General features: G+C 54.9%; 2 protein-coding genes across 3 annotated transcripts; both read right to left on the reverse strand.

Annotated features, from left to right (window-relative positions):
* Positions 1-1,741: 1,741 nt before the first annotated feature.
* Positions 1,742-5,762, reverse strand: GLI4 (GLI family zinc finger 4). Of its 2 annotated transcripts, none has more exons than XM_082600810.1 (4): positions 5,508-5,762; positions 4,266-4,424; positions 3,474-3,575; positions 1,742-2,785 (listed from the first exon to the last, which is right to left on the reverse strand). In XM_082600810.1, exons 2-4 carry the CDS (start codon positions 4,390-4,392, stop codon positions 1,869-1,871), a joined length of 1,146 nt encoding a protein of 381 aa, XP_082456936.1. In that variant the 5' UTR covers positions 4,393-4,424; positions 5,508-5,762; the 3' UTR covers positions 1,742-1,868. The 2 variants fall into 2 exon arrangements, with proteins under 2 accessions (XP_082456936.1, XP_082456935.1); XM_082600809.1 differs by lacking the exon at positions 5,508-5,762 and adding an exon at positions 5,056-5,501.
* A 416-nt stretch (positions 5,763-6,178) lies between these two features.
* Positions 6,179-22,120, reverse strand: ZFP41 (ZFP41 zinc finger protein). The gene is made up of 2 exons (XM_082600811.1): positions 17,046-22,120; positions 6,179-10,650 (listed from the first exon to the last, which is right to left on the reverse strand). Exon 1 carries the CDS (start codon positions 18,443-18,445, stop codon positions 17,852-17,854), a length of 594 nt encoding a protein of 197 aa, XP_082456937.1. The 5' UTR covers positions 18,446-22,120; the 3' UTR covers positions 6,179-10,650; positions 17,046-17,851.
* Positions 22,121-23,875: the final 1,755 nt, after the last annotated feature.

The following is a 23,875-nucleotide window of genomic DNA, read 5'->3' on the forward strand; positions in this document are numbered from 1 at the left end:
ACGGGGTCAGTGGGAGGCAAGGGACTGGCCGCTGAGCTGGAGACACTTGCAACCAGGGCTGGATAGAGGCTCCAGAGCAGGCCGGGGCACAGAGCTGGAACTGGAGGATGACGATGGCGGGGGAGGAGGGGCATGATGCCTGTGCCTGACACGAGGCAGGAGGACAATGCAGAGACTCCGGGCTGTACCCACGTCCCAGGAGTGGTCAGGGGTCGAGAACTGTAACATCCTGTGCAGCCAGATACTGATAAACCTGGGCAGCCACAGCAGGCAGAGAAGATGCCCTGAGTCCTTATCTGGGTCCTGCTGGGTGTTCCAGGTTCCCGGGAAGTGCTGAATGCATCAGATGGAACCCTGGAGAGAGAACCGGTCCCAAGCCAGCAAACACAAATGCCATTCAGCCCATCTCGGCAGGCCGCATGCGACAAGGGAGGACACAGAGCCTTTGCTGAGAGTTTACCTCCTGGCACCGAGGAGCTGCAGCTGGGGGCGGTTGGTTCCACGCTCCCCTCCTCTGGGCAGCCTTCCTAACTTGCACGCCTGCTGCTCAGTGGCCTGGGAGCTTCCGCCCTGTCCTGTCACCGAGGGTCTGCCGGGCCACCTCCAGGACAGTCTAGGACAGTGTGGAGGACTGCCGGGCTCTGCTCTGGGGCTGCCCGCTAAGTCCGGTTGTGGTGCAGGTATCCGAGTCCAGCCTTGGTGCTGAGGCTGCAGGATGACCCTTCTGGAGCACAGGCTGAGCCGCCGCTCCCCGGAAAGCCCTGGGGGCTCTGCTCGCCCGCTCTGCGGCCTGGCTGCCCAAGGTGGAAGCTTCACAGTACCCAACAGCCGCGTGGTATTAGGGACAGGGGACTGGGGAGAAGGCGGGTGTCCCTTGTCTTCCAGGGCGTCACAGTGCACCAGCAAAGACGACTCAAGGAGGTGTTCTGACCCTCGTGGGGGAGTCCAAAGCGCTTGATGGCTTCGGGGCCCTGGGAGTGTAGCCTGGAGAGGGCGCAGCCCAACCACAGGGCTCTCCATTGGGGTCACTGGGAAAGAGGATGGGGAGGCGAGGCGGAGTTATACGCTGGAGAGGGGCCGGACAACTCCTCCGTGTGTGGTGCAGGTGGGGGGGTCCCAAAGCTGTCCAGGAAGGAGCAGGCAGGAAGGCAGGCAGAAGGCACCCCCACCCAGCTGGGCTCTCCCCTTTACGACAGGGGCTGGAGAGCTACAGGGCAGTCATGGCAGATCTGAAGCCGGCTACAGCCAATGCCCAGCTGCAGTTGCCTAGACCTGTCAAGCAGGGAAGCCCTGGGGCCCCGGCTTCCTGGGGCTGGAGGCAGCTATGAAGGCTGGGCAGGGCCACCTTCCACTGAAGCCCGCTGGCCTCAGGCAGCCACCAGTAGGTGCAGAGGCAGCGTGAGAAGGCAAACAGAGCAGATTGAGGGCTTGCTGCAGAGAGAACACGCTACACACATTCTCCCAGACGCATGAGGAAACCAAACCACCAGAGACTACAGCCCAGGGTGAGAGCGGGCAGCCCGGGCCCGCCCCGTCTCTGCCAGCACCCCCCAACCCCAGTCTGGAAACCACCCGTTCTGGGGTGCCTGACCCCGCCCTGGCTATGGCTCTGGTAAGTCACGACGCCTGCAGGCCTCGGTCGCTAGGGCACGCGGTGGGCTCTGCCTTAGGCCCCTCACTCCTCTACCGAGAGGAGCCCTCAGGGATGGGGGGCAGCCACGTGGCCTTCCTCCCGCGTCCATCAAGTACACAGACTTTATTCGGGACACGCACGAGACGCCGGCTGCGCCAGCCAGGAGGCGCGAAGGCGCGAGCCCTCCGCGGGAACTCGCCTCGACCTCAGGCTGCTGACGCCGGCCCCGCGCCCGCTACTCCCGGTAGTGCACCCTCTGGTGCTGGATGAGCTGGGAGCTCTGGCCGAAGGCTTTGCCGCAGGCACCGCAGGCGAAGGGCTTCTCGCCCGTGTGGGTCCGCAGGTGCCGGAAGAAGTGCGAGCGGCCGCGGAAGGCCTTGCCGCAGTCGCCGCACTCGTAGGGCTTCTCGCCCGTGTGGATGCGCTGGTGCTCGATGAGCACCGAGCTCCAGATGAAGGCCTTGCCGCACTGGCTGCAGGCGTACGGCTTCTCGCCCGTGTGCAGCCGCTGGTGCCGCACCAGGTTGGAGCTCTGGCTGAAGGCCTGGCCGCACTCGCCGCACTCGTACGGCTTCTCGCCGTTGTGGATGCGCAGGTGCTGCGTGAAGTGCGAGCTGTGGCTGAAGGCGCGGCCGCACTGGCCGCACTCGTAGGGCTTCTCGCCCGTGTGGATGCGCTGGTGCTGGATGAAGCCCGACCAGCCGCGGAAGCGCTTGCCGCACTCGCGGCAGGCGTAGGGCTTCTCGCCCGTGTGGATGCGCTGGTGCTTCAGCAGCAGCGAGTTGTACTGGAAGCTCTTGCCGCAGGCCTCACACCTGTGCGGCTTCCCGCCCCGCGCGCCACCCTGCCGGGCCCCGAGGCCCGAGCCCCGGCCGAGGCTGCCCGCCAGCTCGGCGGCGCGCCCCGGGCCGCCCTCTGTCCCCGAGGCTCCCTGCAGCCCGAGCGGCCCACGCCAGGTGCCTCTCTTCTGGGGGCGGGGCCCGGCCCCCGGCCGCTCCAGGCTGCACTCCTGGCCCAAGCTGTCCCCACACTTGGGACTACGGGGAAGGCTCCTCAGAAGGGTCCTGAGCACCCCCGTGTCCTGGTCCGCCTCGTCTCCAGGATTGTGCGGCTGGGGAGACGACGGGCCCTGCTCGCGCTCCAACTGGGGATCTGAAATGAGAAACGGGAGAGGCGGAGAGTACTCAGCAGCCCACCAGGCTGTCCCTCCGCGGGGACCCCCGTCCCATTCCACATGACAGGACCAGGGTGAGAACACACAGGGCGCGTGTGCATGTGGAGGGGGGAGGCCTGACAGGAGATTCAGACTCAGAGCCAAGCAGAAAAGCCCCTGATCCTGAGGGTGCTGCCCACACGGCCCCGGAGCTGCTCCACGGATCCCCAGGGGACAGCCCAAGGGCTTCTCTAGGGGAGAGAGGCCAGGGGTGGGATGTGGAGGGAGAGAAACGAGGAGCTGAGGGCCTGGATAAGTGAAGCCCCAGGGGAAGGGGGTGGGGACCAGAGCTCGATTTAGGGGACAAGTGGAGGCCGAGGGCAGTACACAGGGGGGCCAGGACGACTCCCCGATTGCTGGCCACTGGTGCCAAGTCAGACACTCTAGCCGGACAGGCAGGTGGATATGGGGGTCTGCGCTGCTCTCACAGCCCAGAAAAGTGTCAGCAACAAGACCGGGACTGAGCGGCGGGAGGGGCTGTGGCGGACAGAAGTGAGCGCTGAGCCGGGGACAAGTGGGGCCCCGGGGCCTGGCAGCAGTGGTGGGCGCTGCACGCAGCCTGGCGTGCAGCAGCCGCAGGTAAACGCGCTTCTGGGCGGGGCCCCGCAGCAGGTTCCGCTCGCTCACCTGGCCAGCAGGTGCCTCTGCCAGTCTGGACCTCCTCCACGTCCCGGAGATCCTCCTCCTGTGGTGGCTGGGAGAGCACCTCAAGGCTGCAGCCGGGGAAGCCTGGGGGTCACAGGGGGGCTGGGGCTCATCTCCCCCTCCTCTAGAATGGGTTGTACCCCCCAACACACCTCCTTGTCCTCTGGAGGCTCGCTGAGTGGGACGGAACACATCTACCTGGGCCCTCGTCCTGGCGGTCAAGAGCTTATCTATGTCCTCGACTGTGAGGGGAGTGAGGCCAGGCCTCCTGTGGGACATGGGGCATGGAAGGGAGTCTGGACTCCCTGACGGCTGAGTGTGAGCAGGGTCCAGGGGCACCACACACCGCAGGGCTTGGACATCCTCCCCGACCAGTTGTCGGCTATTTCCACACCTGGACACCCCCAGATCCTGCCGGGGGGCGGAGCAAGGCTGATGGCTCCATCCCTGCAGGTCCCTGGGGGTCCCCACCCAAACCAGCTTGCCCAGAACTCTGGAGACCATTTTCCTGGCGTGGGATCAAAGGCTCGGAGAGGGAGATAAGGTGACTGACTCCTCTCACACAGGCCTGGCCATCGAGGCTGCTTGTTTTGCACCCCTCATCCCCTGAAGAAACACACTTCAAGGGACTGTCCTCTAGGGAGCCACTGCTCACACAGCTCAACCCCTAGCCTCAAGCACTGCTGCCCGAGGCCCGACCCAAGCACCAGGGTGCAGGAGCCCCAGCGCCCAGTGAGTTGCCTGCCTGCAGTGACGGTGCAGGGCGGTAAGTACCATGTTGATGGCCGTGGAGGTGAAGCTGGGCCTCGTGGTGGTGGTAGGCTCCAGGGGTCTCCGGTGACTCGAAAGTGACAGTGGACAGGACATGAGGGGGCTCCTGACCGTCCCCCAGGGCCGCCATCTTCCCCCAAGGCCTGCTGGAGGAGTGCACACCTGGGAGCCGGGGAAACGAAAACCACGGCGAGATGAGGGGGTCAGAGCGATGTGCGGGGTGGGGCTGATCAGCCACAGGTGAGCTGGAGGCTCCTTCCCCGGGGGAGGGACTAAACGCCAAGAGGTAACCTGTGCGGCCCACAGTGTGAGGCCACCGGGGCCCCTGGTGTGTTAGTTCCACCACGGGCACAGCACCAGCGCACCCACACGCACTGAACCCAAGCTCTCCTCCCAGCAACGCCTGCAACGTCCTCCCAACCCAAGGCCTCGCCCACGGAGAGAAGCAAGCTGGTTCTCCCGAAAAACCTCCCCCATCACGGCTGGGGGCCGCTGGCCCTGGGGAGAGCAAAAAACGGAACCTTGCCTGCCGGAGCAGGAACGTCCTAGGTTAAATCTTGACGAGGCGTTTCCAGAGAGGAAAACCCCCTCAGAGGCTGCAGGCTGGGACCCCTCACCTCCCAGCCCCGCCCAGGGTGCTCCGAGCCTCCTCTGGGGTCAAAGATACTTTTCTTTAGTCTGGTTTGCAGGAATAGCTTGATCTAAAATGAGCATTTTTCTTTCACACTTCCATGAAGTAGGAAGCCTTATCTGGGAGTGAAAAGGGGCAGGGGAAGGACGAAAGGTAATGTACCTCCAATAACGGTGCAGGCAGTACCTGCTTCAAGGAAGCAGGGAGGCAGACGCCACAGGGCTGCTCACCAGTGGGGGCCTCCTGGGTCAGCCCCCGACAGACCTCAGCCCCTAATGATGGGAAGGCTCACCCGCAGCCAGGTAAGTGGACACACGGTGGGGCTGCAGTCCTGACATCGGGGTATGCCACATTTTAAATATCTGGGAAAGGGCACGGTCACCCCTAGCCGGGCTGTCTGAGGGGAGGTGGCGGTCACAAAGAGACGCCAGTGCAAACGTCCACGCTGCTGCAACAGGCTGAAGGCAGAGGGGACACAAACGGCACCGGCCCAGGAGCAAACCCTCCTCCACCACCCCCTCCCAGCTTGGAGCCTGTGCGCCGCCGTAAAGAGCCCGAACTCGGGGCGCTTGGCAGCGGAGAGCAGGGTGCCCCGGCTGAGTCCGGCCACGGACCTCGGGCCAGGGGCAGCTCTGAGCCTCTTTTCCATCCGAAAAGTGGGCATCACCACAGCTCCCGTCCCTGGGGCTCCGGGCGCGTGGGGAGGCGCCCTGCGAACGGACACCCGCGATCATCAGGGGCCAGTGTGCCCCCTGCGTCCCGCCATCCGCGCTCCCCACGCCCGGCCGAGGCCAAGGTGGTGGCGGCTGCGGGGATAACGCGCGAGCGCGGGCTGGGCCGGGGGTCCCCCGCAGCCGCCACCACCGCCAACGCCCGGAGCCCACTCACCTTCCGATCGGGAGGTGGCCGCCCGCCCGCCCGCCGGCCGGAAGTGCTCCCGCGCCCCGCCCGTCCGGCCTCGCGCACTTCCGGGACGCTCTAGGTCCCCGGAGGACCGGTGCCTTGGTGACCTCGGGGGCTGCGGGCGTGGGCCCTCGCCAAGCCGGGCCGCCCCACAGGTGTTCGACCACAGGTGTTCGACCCCGTGTCTGCGGCCTTTGACCACCGCAGCCGCGCCGAGAGCCTGGGGCCGGGAAGGTCCCTTCGCGTGCCGAGGACCCGCGTGCGCCCTCTGAGCCCAGAGCCCGGAGCCCGTCGAGGCCGGCCGCCCCTGGTTCGTCTGCAGAGCTCGCTGTCTCCGGTCCACACGCTTCCAGGGCAGCGCGCGTCTGGCACGCATCCCTCCTTGCGGAGCGAGGCTTGGATCTCACACATATTCTTTTAGCCCCTGGAATTCTCCCTTCCACAATATGAAAAGTTCCACCCAAAGCATTCTTGGAGGGATTTTTCTTTCCCCAGGATGGACGGCCATCATTTGCTGGGGAACTTGCTGAAGACATGCTTCCTCCCTTTTTGGGGGTGTCTCGAATACCCCCTAAACTGCCCTTTCATTGAAGTGTGTTCCCAAACTCTAGGGCCTGAGGAGTGTGTTACAGATTTTCCCAAACGCTTTTTGTGGAATTCTTCCTGAAAACAGCTGGAGGAGGATTCCATGAACCTATCCACCAGGGATGGACGTCCGGCAGGGTTGCTTGCCCATGGCTACCCCTGAGCCTGGGCAAGTAGCGGACAGGAAGACAGCAAGGGCGGAGCCACAGCCCCAGGCCTGAGGATCTCATCAGGGAGGAAGAGACATCTGGTCCCAGGGCGGATGCCAAGGCAGCAGAAAAACTGGATGATCAGGGACGTGTGAAGGACCAAGTGTGTGGGGAGGGGCCGTGCTTGGCGAGTGGTGAGACCAAGATGAGAGCTGGGAAAGAGGCTGAAGCACACCTGGAGCTGGAGAAAAGGTGCCTATACTTGGAGTAGCCGATTCCCACCGAAGACTAGAGACACAACAAGCGGTCCTGAAGCCAACGTGGAGCCTGGATTTCATTCTTCTTGCACCAGGAGCCACGGAAGGTCCCGGGCAGGGGAGTGAAGAGTGCATTGAAGAACAGTCTGGGGCGGTGGGGAGGCAGGAGAGAAGGGGAGAGATGGGCTAGATGGAGAGGAGGCTCGGTGGGGCCCCGTGTGGGCGGCAGAACTGACAGTACTCGCTGCCCCCTGGGATGTGGGGCATGAGGACACCTCGGGGTTCAGGCAGGAGGGAGACGGGGAGACGGCAGGGGAGAGGAGGGGGGTTGTGATGGAAATGCACACAGCCTAATTCTCCTTGGATGTGTCCTCCCCGATGGTGGACAGCGGTGGCCGTGGGCTGGACTTTCACCCTTTCTTTTCTTCAGTCTGTCCTGCTGGTTCAGTTTCAGAGGGATGGGGGCAGCCTTCTGTTTCCCATGAGGGTGGACAGACCTGAGGGGTTCTAATTACTCCCATGGAGACTTTTAGCCAAGCACCATTTTTCTTCCCACCTCTGCCCCACTGTCAGGGTTACTCGGGCGCCCATCCCCAGGCCCTGCCAGCCTTCTCAGCCTGGACGTGCACCTTGTCAAGTGTGTAGGCTTCTGCCGAAAGCTGCTTCTCCTCATTTTCCAGCTTCTGAAACCTCCAGCTGACAGCGCTTACTCTTCTCTCTCCGGCCTCGTGAATCTTCTCTTTAGCCCTTCGCCTAAGTCACGGATCTAACTCGGGTCCCCACCCTCAGCATCCTGGGCTCTTTAGGACACGGAGCAGCTTCCCTGCTCCCCCGCAACTGACAAAAATAGCACCTCCCCTCAGTTGTGACAACCAAAAAAATGTCCCCAGGTGTTGCCAGCGTCCCCTTCTGAGGGCAGAATTGCCCCTCGTGAGAACATCTGCTCTAACAGAGGCAAAGTGAGCAGGGGCACAGAGGGGAGGACTGACAGCGCGTCAGAGCTCAGGACCTGAACGGGGTGCTGACGGTCTGGGGGCAGGCAAGGTCACATCACACTGCAGGCATGAAGCAACGACAGGGCCTAACTTTGTTTCCCAGGTAAAAATGTCCCCCTGCTTTTTGAAAGTTCTCTTTACACCACTCTGCTTTTACAAGAGACCTATGTTAGTACCTGTTTTCCGACAAATCCAAACAGGATTTTAGCTTTTTTTGAATAAAGGCAAAAAGTGAAAACAGCGCTCAGCCTTTGTTTTGCAGCAGCTGCAACCGAGGCAGGAGAGCGGCCCTGCCAAGCTCCTATGGAGCTACACTCAGCACCAAGCTGCCAGGGCTGCGAGCCGCGTCTGCGGGCGTCTGCGCTTCGTCTCGATTTGTCTTGTGCGCCGTGAGCAACATGTGTCCTAACGAGGTAACTAAGTGCCTCTTCGCTTTATGCCATTTCGGCCTTGGAAGGTGTCACAGGAACGCTCTGCTTTTGGCTAGCAGGGGAACCTGTATTCAGGCTCAGAGAGGGGGTGTCTATTGAGGGACACGATATTTTGCTGCAGCAAAGGGTCATGCCCATCCTAAGTTAGCCCATTCGTTTTCTGATTTGTGTGTTGGTCTCTTACAAGTTTGGTTAAGATGAGGCGGCCCCCAAGAGACACATCCAGAGGCAGTGACCAGCTGGGTCTCTGGCTCTGCAGGCCTGGGCCAGACCTTGGGCTGGGAGATGGTCTCTCCCTTGAGCCAGTGGCACCTCCCTGGGGAATCTGGACTGTGGGGAGAGCAGCTGACTGCAGTGAACAGGTCAGAACGGATGTTTCCTGCGGGAGAAAACAAGATCCAGAGGCGGCAGGACAAGGAAGCACTGACGATGCCCAGGGCATCCGGGAAGACACGTGGGGGCCAGCGCAACGCCCGTCTGGGGTAAGAGAACACCGCGTGGAAAGCAAGCCCCGGGAAAGCGAGGAGAGAACGAAAGAGAGCACCTACCCCAAGTGTAGACCACACTTGCTTTCCCCGGACTGAAGGATGTGAAAATATAATAACGTAAAAGTTCAACAAACTTGACTAGTTGGAAAGTTGCATTTCTAGGACTAAAAATAACAGTCAGAAACACTAGACTGGGGAAAGCGTCCACCCCAGCACAGGCCCAAGGCCACCTCGGTCCACCAGGGGGGCATGAGGAGAGCAGCAGCCCCAGTGCTGAAGCTCTCCCGGAAACAAACACGCAGTAACACCAAGAGGCAGGACACTCAAGGCAAACAGGACCAGAATGCTGCGGGGGTGAGGCTGCACGGACACAGGCCACGCGGGGCCGCAGGGAGCTCGCAGGTTGTGTCGGGCGCACCTGACACCGGGGCCGCCCAGTGCCGAGATCGCTGTGGGCACTGGGGCCGGGACGCCGGGAGCTCACCCCGAGGGACGGCTGTCCTCAGGCCTTGGAAACCCCCGTCCGTGGAGTCCGCAGTGTCAGCCTCGCCCTGTGGCTGGGCCTGGATCCTGTAGGGGCTCTGGTCAAGGGGAGGACCTCCGGCTCCCGGCTTTGCTGACAGGTGGCTGGAGTTTGTGCGCAAGCAGCCAGGAGACAGTGAACTCCAAGCTCGGGGCAGGGGTCCTTGAAGGCACCGGCTGCCTCTCAGAGCACAGCCCTGACCCCAGGCAGTGGATCCCGGGTCACTCCCGCCCTGACCCCCGCCATTTCCCTCTCTGGTCCCAGCACTGCTTCCGTGGGCCTCGAGACACCCCCTTCACCCCGCCATCTTTGCTCGCTGAAAACCCCACCCTCACCGTGACCTCTGTCTGTGCTGCTCCAGAGCAAATGCCCAAGTGCCCCAGCACCAGGGGCTTCCATTGCAAGGAGGGCGACTCGGAGCCCTGGCCTTGCCCCCAGGGCCCAGGCCAGCCCAGTGTCACTCTGCAGTGCGTCTTGGTGTCTAGCTCACCGGCAGAAGAAAGGAGTGATCACATCTCGGTGCCCCAAATGGGGACAGACATGAGTGGCCATTAGAAATAAAGCCCAGGTGACATGCTGGTGCCCAGAGCCTCCCCAGGGGTGCAATGGACCTGGCGAGGGCGCCCTGGGCTGAAGCCCATCAGCCCCGCCTGCTCTGTGGCCCGCACCGCCAGCCCCCCTCAGAGCACAGGATCTGGCACCAAGGACCACAGATGTCACGTCCCCGGGACATCGCAGGTGTCCCCACGTCCGTTCAAGGTCCTCTGTGTCTTCGCTCTGACGCCAGGTCATGCCGTCCCAGCGCCCTCCGTGTTGGCCCCGGCAGCGCGGAGCCTGCGCGGTAACTCAGGTGCCCTGACGTGTTTCTGCGGTCGCTGCTTTAACAGTTCTCCTGTGTTCAGTGGGGAGGGCACACCCTGAAGGGCGTTTGCCGGGACAAGCTCTGAGGCCAAGGAGGTTCTGACTTGGCCTGCAGCTGTTTCCTCCTGGAGCCTGTCCTACAGTGCTCCTGGCTGAGAGGGAGGGGCTGAGCGCCTCAGAACCTCGAGATGGCTCCCTGCGGTTGCTTCCCCTTTTCACCTCACTGCCTTCACAGGGCCTATCAGACGAAACACTTCCCTCCACCTGACCCGACGGCAGGCATTGCCCGAGGGTGGAGTGTCTGCTGCCCTGCGGTGACAATGCCTGCCCTGTAGTGACAGCGCCCGCCCTGCAGTGACAGCCCTCCGCGCCCCGTGTCCCCGCACGCGCCCCTCCTGCAGCCTAGCATGTGGACCGCAGGGGTGTCCTTTCTTACCACGGCCTTTCTCTTCCCTTCCTCCTTGATCTCTGTTCCTCCCTGGAGCTCAGGAATGTGGAAGTTTTGCTAGTTTTGAGGTTCTTTTTTACGCATATTTCATCAGGAACTTCTTGCTTTGGGGCTGATCTGCTTTCACAACCGAAAAAGGACAGAAATACCTTTTGAATAAATAAAGAAGCTCAATTATCACCTAGTTGATAATTGGGAAATTATCAACAGTTGGGAAATGCCAACGATGTGAATAAGGCCAGGCTCTGGGTACATGGACACGCGGACGCTGGTACTTGGTGGGGATGACGGCCACAGGGGCTGGAGGAGAGCAAGGTGGGGAAGGGGGCGTGGGCTGTGGCTCAACCCATGTATCCCACCCTGGGTGGCAACAAGATTTCAAGGAAAGTGCTTCAAAACTTAGGACTTCCCTGGTGGCACAGTGGTTAAGAATCTGCCTGCCAATACAGGAAATACGGGTTCAAGCCCTGGTCCGGGAAGATGCACGTGAATATTAACAGTGATGGCAGAAACTCTGTACTGCTCTTGTTTTCAAAGAGAATGCCGTTTAACATTTAAACTTAAGGTTTAATTTGCTATAGATTTTTTTTGTTCTTTGATTTTCATTTTATATTGGAGTATAGTTGATTTACAATGTTGTGTTCGTTTCAGGTGTACAGCAAAGTGATTCAGTTATACATACATATATGTGTGGGTATATATATATATATATTCTTTTTCAGTTTCTCTCCCCATATAGGTCATTACAGAGTACTGAGTAGAGTTCCCTGTGCTATACAGTATGTCCTTGTCAACTATCAATTTTTATATATAGTAGTGTGTTTATGTTAATTCCAACCTCCTAATTTATCCCTCCCCCCCCAACCTTTCCCCTTTGGTAACCGTAAGTTTGTTTCCTAAGTCTGTGAGTCTATTTTTGTTTTGTACATAAGTTCATTTGTATAATTTTCTTTTAAGATTCCACAAATAAGTAATATCATATGATACTTGTCTTTCTCTTTCTGACTTACTTCACTTAGTATGATAATCTCTAGGTCCATCCACGTTGCTGCAAATGGCATTATTTCATTCTTTTTTATGGCTGAGTAATAGCCCATTCTATATAGATATACCACATCTCCTTTACCTATTCCTCTGTCAATGGACATTTAGGTTGCTTCTATGTCTTGGCTATTGTAAATAATGCTGCAATGAATATTGGGGTGCATGTATCTTTTGAAATTATGGTTTTCTCTGGGTATATGCCCAAGAGTGGGATTGCTGGATCATATGGTAGCTCTATTTTTAGTTTTTTAAGGAGCCTCCATACTGTTTTCCATAGTGGCTGCACCAATTTACATTCCCACCAACAGTGTAGGAGGGTTCCCTTTTCTCCACACCCTCTCCAGCATTTATTATTTGTAGACTTTTTGATGATGGCCATTCTGACCAGTGTGAGGTGATACCTCATTGTAGTTTTCATTTGCATTTCTCTAATAATTGGTGATGTTAAGCATTTTTCATCTGCTTTTTGGCCATCTGTATGTCTTCTTTGGATAAATGGCTATTTAGATCTCTGTCCTTTTTTTTTTTTCTTTTTGCGGTACGCGGGCCTCTCACTGTTGTGGCCTCTCCCATTGCGGAGCACAGGCTCCGGACACACAGGCTCAGTGGCCATGGCTCACGGGCCCAGCCGCCCCGCGGCATGTGGGATCTTCCCAGACCGGGGCACGAACCCATGTCCCCTGCATCGGCAGGCGGACTCTCAACCACTGCGCCACCAGGGAAGCCCTGTCCATTTTTTTTATTGGGTTTTTTGATATTGAGCCACATGAGCTGTTTCCATATCTTGGAAATTAATTCCTTGTAAGTTGCATTGTTTGCAAATATTTTCTCCCAGTCCATGGGTTGTCTGTTTTGTTTATGGTTTCCTTTGCTGTGCAAAACCTTTTACGTTTGATTAGGTCCCATTTGTTTATTCTTGTTTTTATTTTCATTACTCTAGGTGGATTCAAAAACATCTTGCTTTAGTTTATGTCAAAGAGCGTTCTGCCTATGTTTTCCTCTAAGAGTTTTATAGTATCCGATCCTACATTTAGGTCTTTAATCCATTTTGAGTTTATTTTTGTATATGGTGTTAGAAAATGTTCTAATTACATTCTTTTACATGTAGCTATCCAGTTTTCCCAGAACCACTTATTGAAGAGACTGTCTTTTCTCCATTGTATGTTCTTGCCTCCTTTGCATTGATTAATTGACCATAGGTGCGTAGGTTTATCTCTAGGCTTTCTATCCTGTTCCATTGATCTATAAGTCTGTCTTTGTGCCAGTACCATACTGTTTTGATGACTGTAGCTCTGTAGTATAGTCTGAAGTCAGGGAGCCTGAATGCTCCAGCTCTGTTTTTCTTTTTCAAGATTGCTTTGGCTATTCAGGGTCTTTTGTGTTTCCATACAAATTTTAAGGTTTTTTTGTTCTAGATCTGCAAAAAATGCCATTGGTAATTTGATAGGGATTGCCTTGAATTTGTAGATTGCCTTGGGGAGTATAGTCATTTTGACAATATTGATTCTTCCAGTCCAAGAACATGGTATATCTTTCCATCTGTTTGTGTCAGTTTTGATTTCTCTCATCAGCATCTTGTACTTTTCGGAGTACAGGTCTTTCACCTCCTTAGGTAGGTTTATTCCTAGGCATTTTATTCTTTTTGATATGTAGGCAAATGGGACTGTTTCCTTAATTTCTCTTTCTGATCTTTTGTTGTTATAGAAATGCAACAGATTTATGTGTATTAATTTTTTATCGTGCAACTTTACCAAATTCATTGATGAGTTCTAGCAGTTTTCTGGTGGCATCTTTAGGATTTTCATGTATAGTATCATGTCATCTGCAGACAGTAACAGTTTTACTTCTTCTTTTACAATCTGGATCCCTTTTATTTCTTTTTCTTCTCTGATTGCCGTGGCTAGGACTTCCAAAACTATGTTGAATAAAAGTGGCCAGCGTGGACATCCTGTCTTGTTCCTGATCTTAGAGGCAATGCTTTCAGCTTTTCACCACTGAGTATGATGTTAGCTGTGGGTTTGTCATATATGGCTTTTATTACATTGAGGTATGTTCCCTCTGTGCCCACTTTCTGGAGAGTTTTTTTTTTTATCATAAATGGGTGTTGAATATTATCAAAAGCTTTTTTGTGAATCTATTGCGATGACCATATGGTTTTTATTCTTCAGTTTGTTAATGTGGTGTATCACACTGATTGATTTGCGAATATTGAAAAATCCTTGCATCCCTGGGATAAATCCCACTTGATCATGGTATATGACCCTTTTAATGTATTGTTGGATTTGGTTTACTAGTTATTTTGTTGAGGATTTTTGCATAGTATCAGTGATATTGCCTGTAATTTTCTTTTTTAGTGGTATCTTTGTCTTGTTTTGGTATCAGGGTAATGGTGGCCTCGTAGAACAAATCTGGGAGTGTTCCTTCCTCTGCAATTTATGTCGTCTATGCATCTATGAATTTGTCATCTATGAATGCAATCTGTCTGGTTAGAGGATTCTTCAGGCTATTTCCTCGAGTTGGCTTCAGTAATTCATCTTTCTTCTATAACCTACTTCATTTGAGCCCTCACATCTCTTGGTTCGACAGTTTATCCTTCTAATGTCTGATGTATCTGCCATTATCCTCCCCTTCTCACTCCTAATGGAGCTCTCCTTTTCACTCCTAAAGGAGCTCCTTTGCTCCTTCCTTCTCTCTTTCTGGATCCCACTGCCAGGGAATGTGAATTTTCATAGTCCTGTCAGAGCACCAACCTTTATTAAAAATGCTCTCCATGGTATCCATTCCCATTAGTCGTATTAATTTCTATAATTTGTTTCCTCCATTCTACTTTGAGTTTATTCTGTTGGCCTTTTTTTACTTTTAAAATTGGATGCTTAGCTTGTTGATTTCCAGCTCTTCTGCTGGTCACATAAGGCTACAAATTTCTGTTTGGCTTTAGTTGCACCAGAATTTCTGGCAAGTTGTATTTTCATTATCATCCAGGTTTAAGTATTTTATAACTTTCATTGTTTTTTTTTCTTCTCTCTTTTAAAAAATTTATTTTTGGCTGTGTTGGGTCTTCGTTGCTGTGTGCGGGCTTTCTCTAGCTGCAGTGAGTGGGGGCTACTCTTTGTTGTGGTGCGCGGGCTTCTCATTGTGGTGGCTTCTCGTTGCAGAGCACAGGGGGCTTCAGTAGTTGTGGCACGCGGGCTCAGTAGTTGTGGCTCATGGGCTCTAGAACGGAGGTTCAGCAGTTGTGGTGCACAGACTTACTGCTCTGTGGCATGTGGGATCTTCCCGGACCAGGGCTCGAACCCGTGTCCCCTGCATTGGCAGGTGGATTCTTAACCACTGTGCCACCAGGGAAGCCCATGTTTTTCTTCTTTGACTCAGGCTACTTAGAAGGTTTTCTTTTTCTGGAATTTAAGTTTCATTTGAAGAGCAATAGCAAAAAAAACACCCCAAAACAAAAAACCCATCAAAATAGATTTATCTGAAAGATTTGGGTTCAGTGCTTGGTGGTGATGTGTTGTCATAATGGTTAACTCAGAAGAAATGGGAAATGAGCCCGTCTGTCTGCACCAAAATGACAGGAGGCAAAAAAGATGGTGGACTGATTTTAGTTTGATTGTGTGATATATTTTCTCATGTCTCTCGTTTTCCTGGTTGATTTCATCCTCTTGAGAGAGGGACTGATGGTTGTCTGCTTGCACAGCCACCTCTCATGCCTGTGGAAAAATGTCCCCTCACTAAGGACACTAACACGTGACCGGAGCTGACAGTGGCTCAACTGGGGGTCAGCACGGCACTGAGGTCACACACAGTCACTGACCAGGTTGAGCACTGTCAATGCCTCCAAGTCACCTCTGAGGAACCATAGGCACAAGGAGGTGAAGGACGGGCCCAAGGTCCCACATCTCCAAGGCACGAGGGTTGAGTCAGTAACCCTTGGCTCGAGAGACTACGCTCTTTGCCACCTGCTTCCTCTCTAGAACTCGAAGACACCAGATTAGAATGCTTCTTCTCTTCTATCAAATTGGCGAGATTAAAACCCACCTGCTGCCTGCGCACTGCTGGGGCACTTATGCAGCACAACCTGGGGGAAGGTATTTGCCAGAATGATCTCCCTGTCAGCTCACTTCTGGCAACCCGTCCTGTTGGCCCTAAATGTGGAAAAGATGTTAACTGCATTGTTTTTAATGACCTAAACTGGAAACAGCCTACATGCCTTTGTTAGGAGAAGGTTAAGTCAACTTTTTATTTAATGGATCGTTATGCAGCCACAAAAAATGCTTCTCATTGGTATTAACGTGGAAACATAATAACATAGAAAACGATAATTTTTCTATAGTACGTGTGATGTGTTGTAATTTATGGTACATTTATACAATATTTTATATATAACCATATATCCATCATGGTATTTTATAAACCATCATAAATAAAAACCAAACCAAACCGAAGCAGATGCAGACACCCCTGGAACGTGTCACATACCCTTCACCTGGAACCAGCCAAATCTGGCCCACCGCCTGCTTCTGTAAATAAAGCCTCATTGGCCGTTTCTGTGCTGTGACTGCTATTGCATGTCATGGCTGAGCTGAGCTGTGGCAGAAACCTTATGGCTACAAAGCCAAGAACAGTTATTAGCTGTCCCTTAACAGAAAATGTTTGTCAACCTGCCAATCTGCATTGTTGTTATTGCTTCTTTGCTCAGACTTTGAGAGCAAACTGCAGATGTCATGACCCTGTGGCCCTTAAGACCTCAGCATGCATCTTTCATGACAAGGATGTTGTCTGGGATGGCTGCAGGCCATCAAACCAGGGAGCTTTGACACTGATGTGCCCCCCACCTCCCCTGTGGACAGTCTAGACCCAACGTTTGCCAAATGTCCCAGTGACCTCCTTTATAGCAACCTTTCCCCACCCAGGATCACAGGTGTGTTTTCCCTAAGCCAGCCCCTGGCACCTGTTTGAACAACTTTGCCTCATCACATCTCCAGTTCTGGGACTGTGAGAGCAGGATCACAGGTCACACCTGGGGCCTGCCTGTCGGGGTAGGAGGAGGGCCTGCCGAGCTGTGAAGCGGAGGTGCCAGCTCAGGTAGAGCTGTTATAACGTCATAGCTTTTAGAAAGAACAAGAGTAAAAATCTTAACCTGGAGGGATGTTTCCACTGGGAGCACTCTCTCCTGTCTCCTGATGGAGGAGCCCCCAAGATCAAGGCCATTATTAGTTTTCTGGGTCCAAAGAGCTGAAAATGTAGGTATCAACATTTTCCTGATAAAAAGCCCTATTACTTCCTGGATGACAGTCACCTCGCCCCTCTTATACTGTGCTGAAATTCCGAGACAAACCACACCCTTGCCCAGGAGAACATGGAGGCCCATCCAGACCACTCTTGGAGGGAAACCAAGGGCAGGCACAGCATGTGGATGTGAAGGGGGTAGGATGGAACCTGGGGGCCAAGCACAGAGAAGTGGAACTAACCTGAATGGAGAGCTGGCCCTGGGGGGCAGGCCCACCATCTCGTGTCTGAAAGGCCGCACGGCAGGCAAAGGCTGCATCCAAACTGCTGTCAACATCCCAGGGCCTCACATGGCCAGGGCAGGAAGCTCCCACAGTGGCAGCATTTAGTGTCCTGAGTGGTCCACCTGGTAAGTCAGGCTGCTCAGCTGGGATGATGGCTGATGTGGGAGGACACACAGAGAGCCCAGTTCCTGGGAGCAGGGGCCAAGTTCAAGGAATGGCTCTCCAGAGAGGAAGGAAGGCAGAGGACAAAGCACAGCACCGCCATCACAGCCAGCCAGGGGGACAGTGGGGTCCCCAGTGCTCACTGCAGAAGCACTGCCATCCAGCTCAGGGCCACAGGCCTCCTGCCGGGCTGCACAGAGATGGACTTGGGACCCAGTGGGCCAAAGGTCTGCAGCTCAGTCTTCAAAGGAGCCGGTGGGAGGGCCGAAGCCAGCATGGGGGTCACAGGCGGAGGCGGCAGTGGGAGGTGCTGGCTGTGCTCGGGTCTGAAGCCTGTCCCCTGGACAGCAGTTTGTACACTCGCCTCCCTGGTGCCACAGCTGTGAGAGCTGCCTTGTTATCATGATGTCTTGCCCCAGAGATTCTCTAGACCAGAAAGGTCTCCAGCCACACTGGTGTTTGCTGACCTGTCTGGGGCGGTTTTCCTGGTGACGGCAGGACCCCCAGCCCGATCAGACGCCAGGGCAGGAGGAGCCCCAGGCAGGCCTGCCAGGACAGTTCTCACGGGCACAAAGCTCCGAGTCTGGATGGCTTCCCCACGCTCAGTGCTTCTTCTGTGGGTGACGTTTCCGATGGCGAATAAGACACGAGCTGTAGGCAAAGGTTTTCCCACATTCCTTACATTCGTACAGCTTCTCTCCAGTGTGGGTTTTCTGATGTTTTAGGAGATTTGAACCGCAGTTAAAGGCTTTTCCGCACTCACTGCATTTAAAGGGCTTTTCTCCGGTGTGAATCCTCCGGTGCTTGGTCACATCGGAGCTGTGCCTGAATGTCTTCCCGCACTGGGCGCACTGGAAGGGCTTCTCTCCAGTGTGGACTCTCTGGTGGCGAACGTGATCCGTCTTGTGCTTAAAGACGCGCCCACATTCGCTGCATTCGTAGGGCTTCTTCCTCTGGAAGGGAGTGAACACAGGAACCCCCTCAAAGTCATCTTTAAATGAAGCACTGAAGGCCTCAAACATGTGTTCCTCGTCCTCATGACTCAGGCTGGGTTCCTTACTGTGCTTTTTGGCCAAAGTGGATCTCTGGTTTGGCTTCTTTTTCCTAGATGCTTCATCTTCCTTGGGAGTGTCCTTCTGAACACATACTTCCTCCTCTGGGGTTTGTGCCTTTTTTTTGCCTGTGGGCTTTTCCATCTTTCTTGTCCCCAGGAGAGAGGAAGGACCACTGGAAGCCGGCAAGGGCCAAGGAGAACGACCAGCAGCAAAATTCTCCAGTCTTACGAATTTCCTTGTAACTCCACTTCTTCAGAAAGGTCTTGCTTTAGACACAACACTGTATTTTTCCAAGCTGGTAACTGCAGTTCTGGAACAGAAACTCTGCAACAAAGAGAAGAGCACCGACAACCCTTCTGAGGCTGGAGAGAAACAAGACCACGAACATTAGATTAAACGAATGTTTGGGAGGAGCACAGACACGAGGTCTTTGAGTGCTGAGTTATGAAGGGGCACATGGACAGGGAAGGGGTGGGGGAGGCATGGGAACACGGCCCCCTTCCCTTCCCAGCTCACGTATCCCACCTGGATACCTAACGAGTCTCAGGCTGGACATGACCAAACAGAGCACGTATTTCCCAGAAACCCACCCCCCGCAACCTCACTGTTCCCAGTTTTCCTCATCTCAGTAGATGGCATCATCGTTTACTCAGTTGCTAACCAAGGAATTCTTTTTTTCTTTAATTAATTAATAATTAATTTATTTATTTTGGCTGCGTTGTGTCTTCATTGCTGCGTGCGGGCTTTCTCTAGTTGTGGCGAGTGGAGGCTACTCTTTGTTGCGGTGCATGGGCTTCTCACTGAAGTGGCTTCTCTTGTTGCAGAGCATGGGCTCTAAGCGCGCGGGCTTCAGTAGTTGTTGAATGCGGGCTCAGTAGTTGTGGCACATGGGCTTCGTTGCTCTGTGGCATGTGAGATCTTCCTGGACCAGGGCTCGAACCCGTGTCCCCTGCATTGGCAGGCAGATTCTTAATCACTGCACCACCAGGGAAGTCCCAACCAAGGAATTCTTATTCCTCTGCCAGGGGCCAGCGTCTCCACACCTGCGTGCAGTAGGGCTCATGTGTACCATGGACCAACGACTGCTGCGTGGTCCCCAAATTGGAGTTTTCCCCGCCCTTTACTTGCTCCTTCTCCACTTCTTGTATTTGGGACTAGACAACGTGCTTTTGGAGTTACAGGCTGTGGGAGTCACATGTGACCCTCATGGAAGGTACCTCCCATCACCTGGAGCCTGGATGAAACTCGCTCCCACCCTCACCCTGGCCCTCCCAAGTCCATCCTCCACAGAGCAGCCAGTGAACCCCCGTCACATCTCTGCCCAAATCCCCACTGGCTCCCCTCACACTGATGCCCCTGTGCTTCCCCACCCCCCCAGCCATCCTTAGGTGTGCCACACATTCCTTCCTGCCTCAGCACCTGGCTGCTCCTAGAAACAGGTCCTGAGAGGAGGTGTTGGTGGTGTTGGCCCCTCACTCATTCAGAGCTCTGCTCTCAGGGCCCTTCTCAGGCAGTCCTCCCTGGCCCCACTCCCTGGTTTCCTTACCCGGCTCCCATTCTCCTTGTGGCACTTAACTGGAGCCAACTCATCCACTGAAGGCCAAAACCCCAGGGAACAATCAACTACTATCTTGCTTGCATTGTCTAAAAAGTCTGACATTCTCTGTCTCTAATCCCATCTAAAAGAATTCCAATTTCACCACGAATTCAAACAGGAATCAGTCGGTTCCAGTGATAGGTGCTTGTAGAAGCTTCACCAGCATGGCTCATGTTTCACTGGTTAAGAACCTTCATCTATTTCTTTTTTGTATTATTTCTGAGCATCGTTGACCTGCCTCTTCCCTCAGTGTTAACTAATGCAATTCCGGGATAAAGCCTTGACAAACTTCAGGCTCTTTAACTGCTAGCAAAAGAAATCCTCCACAAGATTAGGAGAAAGCACTTTCCAAAGAAAGCAGATCATGTTCTGAGTCCTCAAATCATCCCTGAGAAGACCTCCCATGACCTGTGCTGGTTACCCAATCTACTGGGAGGTCCATATCCTGACAGGCTGTCTCATCCTAAAATGTGGTGCTCTGGGTGATAATGTTCCAAGTGACATACGTTTTGAGATACAAATGCTTTGAATTCCCTTTAAGTTAAAGGGGGTACTTGGGCTTTCATCCACTCTCGCATGCATAGAGGCAACACATAAAATGACTGGACAGGTTTCCCAACTTGACAAGAGTTTGAGAGTCTGCTTAAATACATCTGACTTGGATTCAGGTAAACGTCATTCTCTTAAGGCTCTATTGGAGGTAGCTTCTGGGAGGTAGCATCAGGTGAGAGCCAGAATTGAGGATGATGGAAGGCCATCTAGGCTGAGGGAAGCATGCACAGATATGGGAGCATCTCTGCTGGGGAGGTAGGCGGAGCCAGGGCAGAGGATCACGGCCCCAGTCAGCCAGGCTGGAGCTCAAGCTCAGGTGTAGTGTTAGTAGGAAACAGATAAAAAGCCAAGAACCACCAGGAAAGTGCCATCAACCCTCTAGCCCACGGCTCTCCAGGGAAGGTGACAAGTAAGCTTGGCTCTGTGCTGACCCGTTTGATGGAGGGGGTGGTCCTTGAACCCACTGAGCCTGACGACTGCCGGCTGTGCTCCAAGAGCCGTTCCCCCACCAGGACTCCTGTCACTCCACGTGTGGCTTGTCACTGATGTGGCAGTCTCCCGACGAGGCGAGGGCTCTTCAGGGCAAGGATCGTGTCTTTTTCATCCTTGAATCCCTAGTTACTTGGCTGTAGCCTGCACGTACTGCTGCTCAGGAAACATTCTAGATAATCGTCTTGTCTGCCTAATTCAAGCTGGCAGGTGCTTAATGGCAGAGACTGGACGTACTCACTTCTCTAAGTCCCATGCACACCAAGGAATAAAATATTTAATTATTAAAAGCGGCGTAGACCTGAGGTCATTGTCTTGGTCTTTTCATTTCACAGGCCTGTAGGCCTGGTGACTGCTACAGCCACGCAGAAAACTCAATCCACCTTGCCAGAGCAGACGAGAACCCTGGCCTAAAGGCCGGGGTGCTGGTATCTGCTGTGCGACTTCAGTGTAGCTCCTTCACTCTCTGTGCCAGGCCTCTTGTAACATGAAGCTTGGGTATCCCCCTGCAGCAGGACACTCTGTGGTAACCTCGCTTGTCCTCAGAAGCCGGGGGCTCAGGGAGAGACTGGATTACTAGTGGTGGGAGATCCAAGGGCAAACATGCACCCAAGCAGTGTGTGGGCCCCGGGCCCGCCAGCAGGCCCGCAGCGGTGTCGAAGCCGAGGAGAGGGCGCCGCCTGACAGAGCCTCGCCAGCCTTGGGCCCAGGGACTCCACCTCGATCCGCACGGAGCTGGTCTTCGAGCCTCGCCCTCCTCCCCGCGGCTCCCAGGAGCCGAGAGAGGAGTGCTGTTGCTCTGGGCGGGGGGCCCACGCGACGCCAGAGGGACCCAGTGAATTCCTGCATGGAGGTTGGGGCTGGCGCGCCCCTCGCAGGGTTCCCGGGCCGGGAGGGACGTCTCGTCACCGAGCCCCGCCGCACCCCTGCTGCCCAGTGCCGGGAAGCTGCACAGTCCAGCAACCCTTCCCATGCGCCGGCCGGAAGGGCCCGCCTCTGGCCCCGTCCCTTCCGGCGTCGCTCTAGGAGGCGAGGGCCCGGGCCTCTCTGTGGTGCTCCCGGGAGGGCTCCGCCCCTCAGCTTGTTTCCCATTTCAGGCGATCCCCGCTGGCCTGCCCGCCCGCTCGCCTTCGGTGCTCGCAGGAAGAGCCCGCTCCCAGCCGGCCGTTTCCGGTGCCGCTCTAGGTGGCGAGGCCCCAGCATCTCGGTGGTGCACCACGGTGGACTCCGCCCCCGAGCCACCTCCTCCCACTCTGCTGGGGTCCCACACGCCCCCTCACGCAGCCACCCCCCTCCATTAGCCGCACCTCAGTCAGCTCTGCACCCGTTCCCTTACTCTTGTGCCCCCTTACTCCTGTACTCCATCACTCACCCCAGCCCCCTCCCTCACTCGTGCCCTCCCCGCCAGCCACCTGCTCCTTAGAGGCAGCAGGCAGGGTGTGGCGTGCGTTCAGTTGCACTGGCCACTCCCTCTGCCTGGGACACTTGTCCCCAGCTGTCTGATTGGCTACCTCCCACTTCCGTCTGCTGAGAGCTCACCTCCTAGAGGGGACCCCTGACCACTGATTACCCTGTGTGTATTAGTTTCCTGGTTATCACAAGGTTAGCAGCTTAAGACAATACGTGTTTGTTATATCACAGTTCCTGTGGGACAGGAGTCCAAGGTGGTCCTCTGCTCAGTCTGGCAAGGTTGTGGTCATGGTGTCTGTGGGCTGTGTTCTCAGCTGGAGGCGAGACTGTGGAAGGATCTGCTTCCACACTCATGTGGTTGTTAGCAGGCTTCCTTTCCTGGTGGCTGTGTGACTGAGGGCCAGCTTTTTCTGGGCTGTTGGGAGGCTGACCTTAGGTCTTAGAGGCTGCCCACAGTTCCCTGCCATGTGGCCCTCTTCATGCTCCTTCAGGGTCAGTGGAGAGCCTCTGGCCCCGGTCTACTGGGGTGGAGTCTCATATGACCTAACGGTAGGAGCAGGCTTCTGTCACCTCTGCTGTAGTCCGCTGGCTAGGAGCACGTCCTGGGTGCTTCCTGCACTGTTGGGGGTCACATTCTGTAATACCACAGCATTCTGCCTTTTTCTCCACCTTCTGGCCCTCACCCTTCCCTGCATTTTTTTCATAGCAGTTTCCACTTTCTAACATACTATGTAATTTCCTTATTATTGTGTTTATTATGTTCATCTTCCCTTCCCACGCCAGAAAATCAAGTCTTTGGGGGCGCACGGTTTTGCTTTTTCTGGTGGGGTCTCATTACATGTGGTGCAACGAATGGGCACTTGACCCTGATGCCACCTAGATACAGCCTTCTCCCACGTATCTCTGTTTCTAGCCCCTGCTGTCCAGCTCTCTCCTGGACTTCACCCTTGCAGGAGCTTTAGGTACCTCGATTTCAAAATATTCAAGACCAAACTCAACTCTGCTTCCTTCTTTGTTGCTACTGTCAACTTCAGTAATATAATAATAGCCAGGTATTTTACCAGCAAAAGCAAGTTTATTTGGGAATAGCCAGAGGAATTGCAATTCAGGAAATGCAAGCTATGGTGGTCCATAGGCAAATCTAGAAGGAAGGAAAAGGGGGGAGTTGGGAGGGGCTGGTCCCACAGCACAAGGGATGGGATGCTGGTCCCACACACGCTGGGCGTGAGAGCTCCCCCTACAGGCTTGAGAAGTCCCCTTACCTTGGCCCTCCAGTGACATGCTGGCCACCCTCTTGCCACCGCTTGCCCTTTCATGAGACTCTAGCAAGTAGTGCACGTTTCTGCAAGGCCTGGGCTTCAGGCCCTGAGCTCTCCTGCACCTGGCATATGCTCCTGCCTTCCTGCACCTGACTGACCTGTCCTCCAAGACTCTGCTCAGTTCAGCCCTCAGTGTGTGCTTCTGTCCTACCTTTGCAACTTTATGTGGAGTTGTTCTGCTTGTGCGTCTGTCTCTACACATTA

The sequence above is a fragment of the Mesoplodon mirus genome (assembly GCF_964341445.2).
Source record: "Mesoplodon mirus genome assembly, chromosome: 16".
NCBI lineage: Eukaryota > Metazoa > Chordata > Mammalia > Artiodactyla > Ziphiidae > Mesoplodon > Mesoplodon mirus.

Coding starts and splice junctions, on each gene's coding strand:
- GLI4 (XM_082600810.1), bottom strand. CDS start 4,392: ATGGCGGCCCTGGGGGACGGTCAGGAGCCCCCTCATGTCCTGTCCACT. Junction 3,576..4,265: donor CCTCCACGGCCATCAACATG/GTACTTACCGCC, acceptor TGTGACCCCCAG/GCTTCCCCGGCTGCAGCCTT. Junction 2,786..3,473: donor CAGAGGCACCTGCTGGCCAG/GTGAGCGAGCGG, acceptor TTCTCATTTCAG/ATCCCCAGTTGGAGCGCGAG.
- ZFP41 (XM_082600811.1), bottom strand. CDS start 18,445: ATGGAAAAGCCCACAGGCAAAAAAAAGGCACAAACCCCAGAGGAGGAA.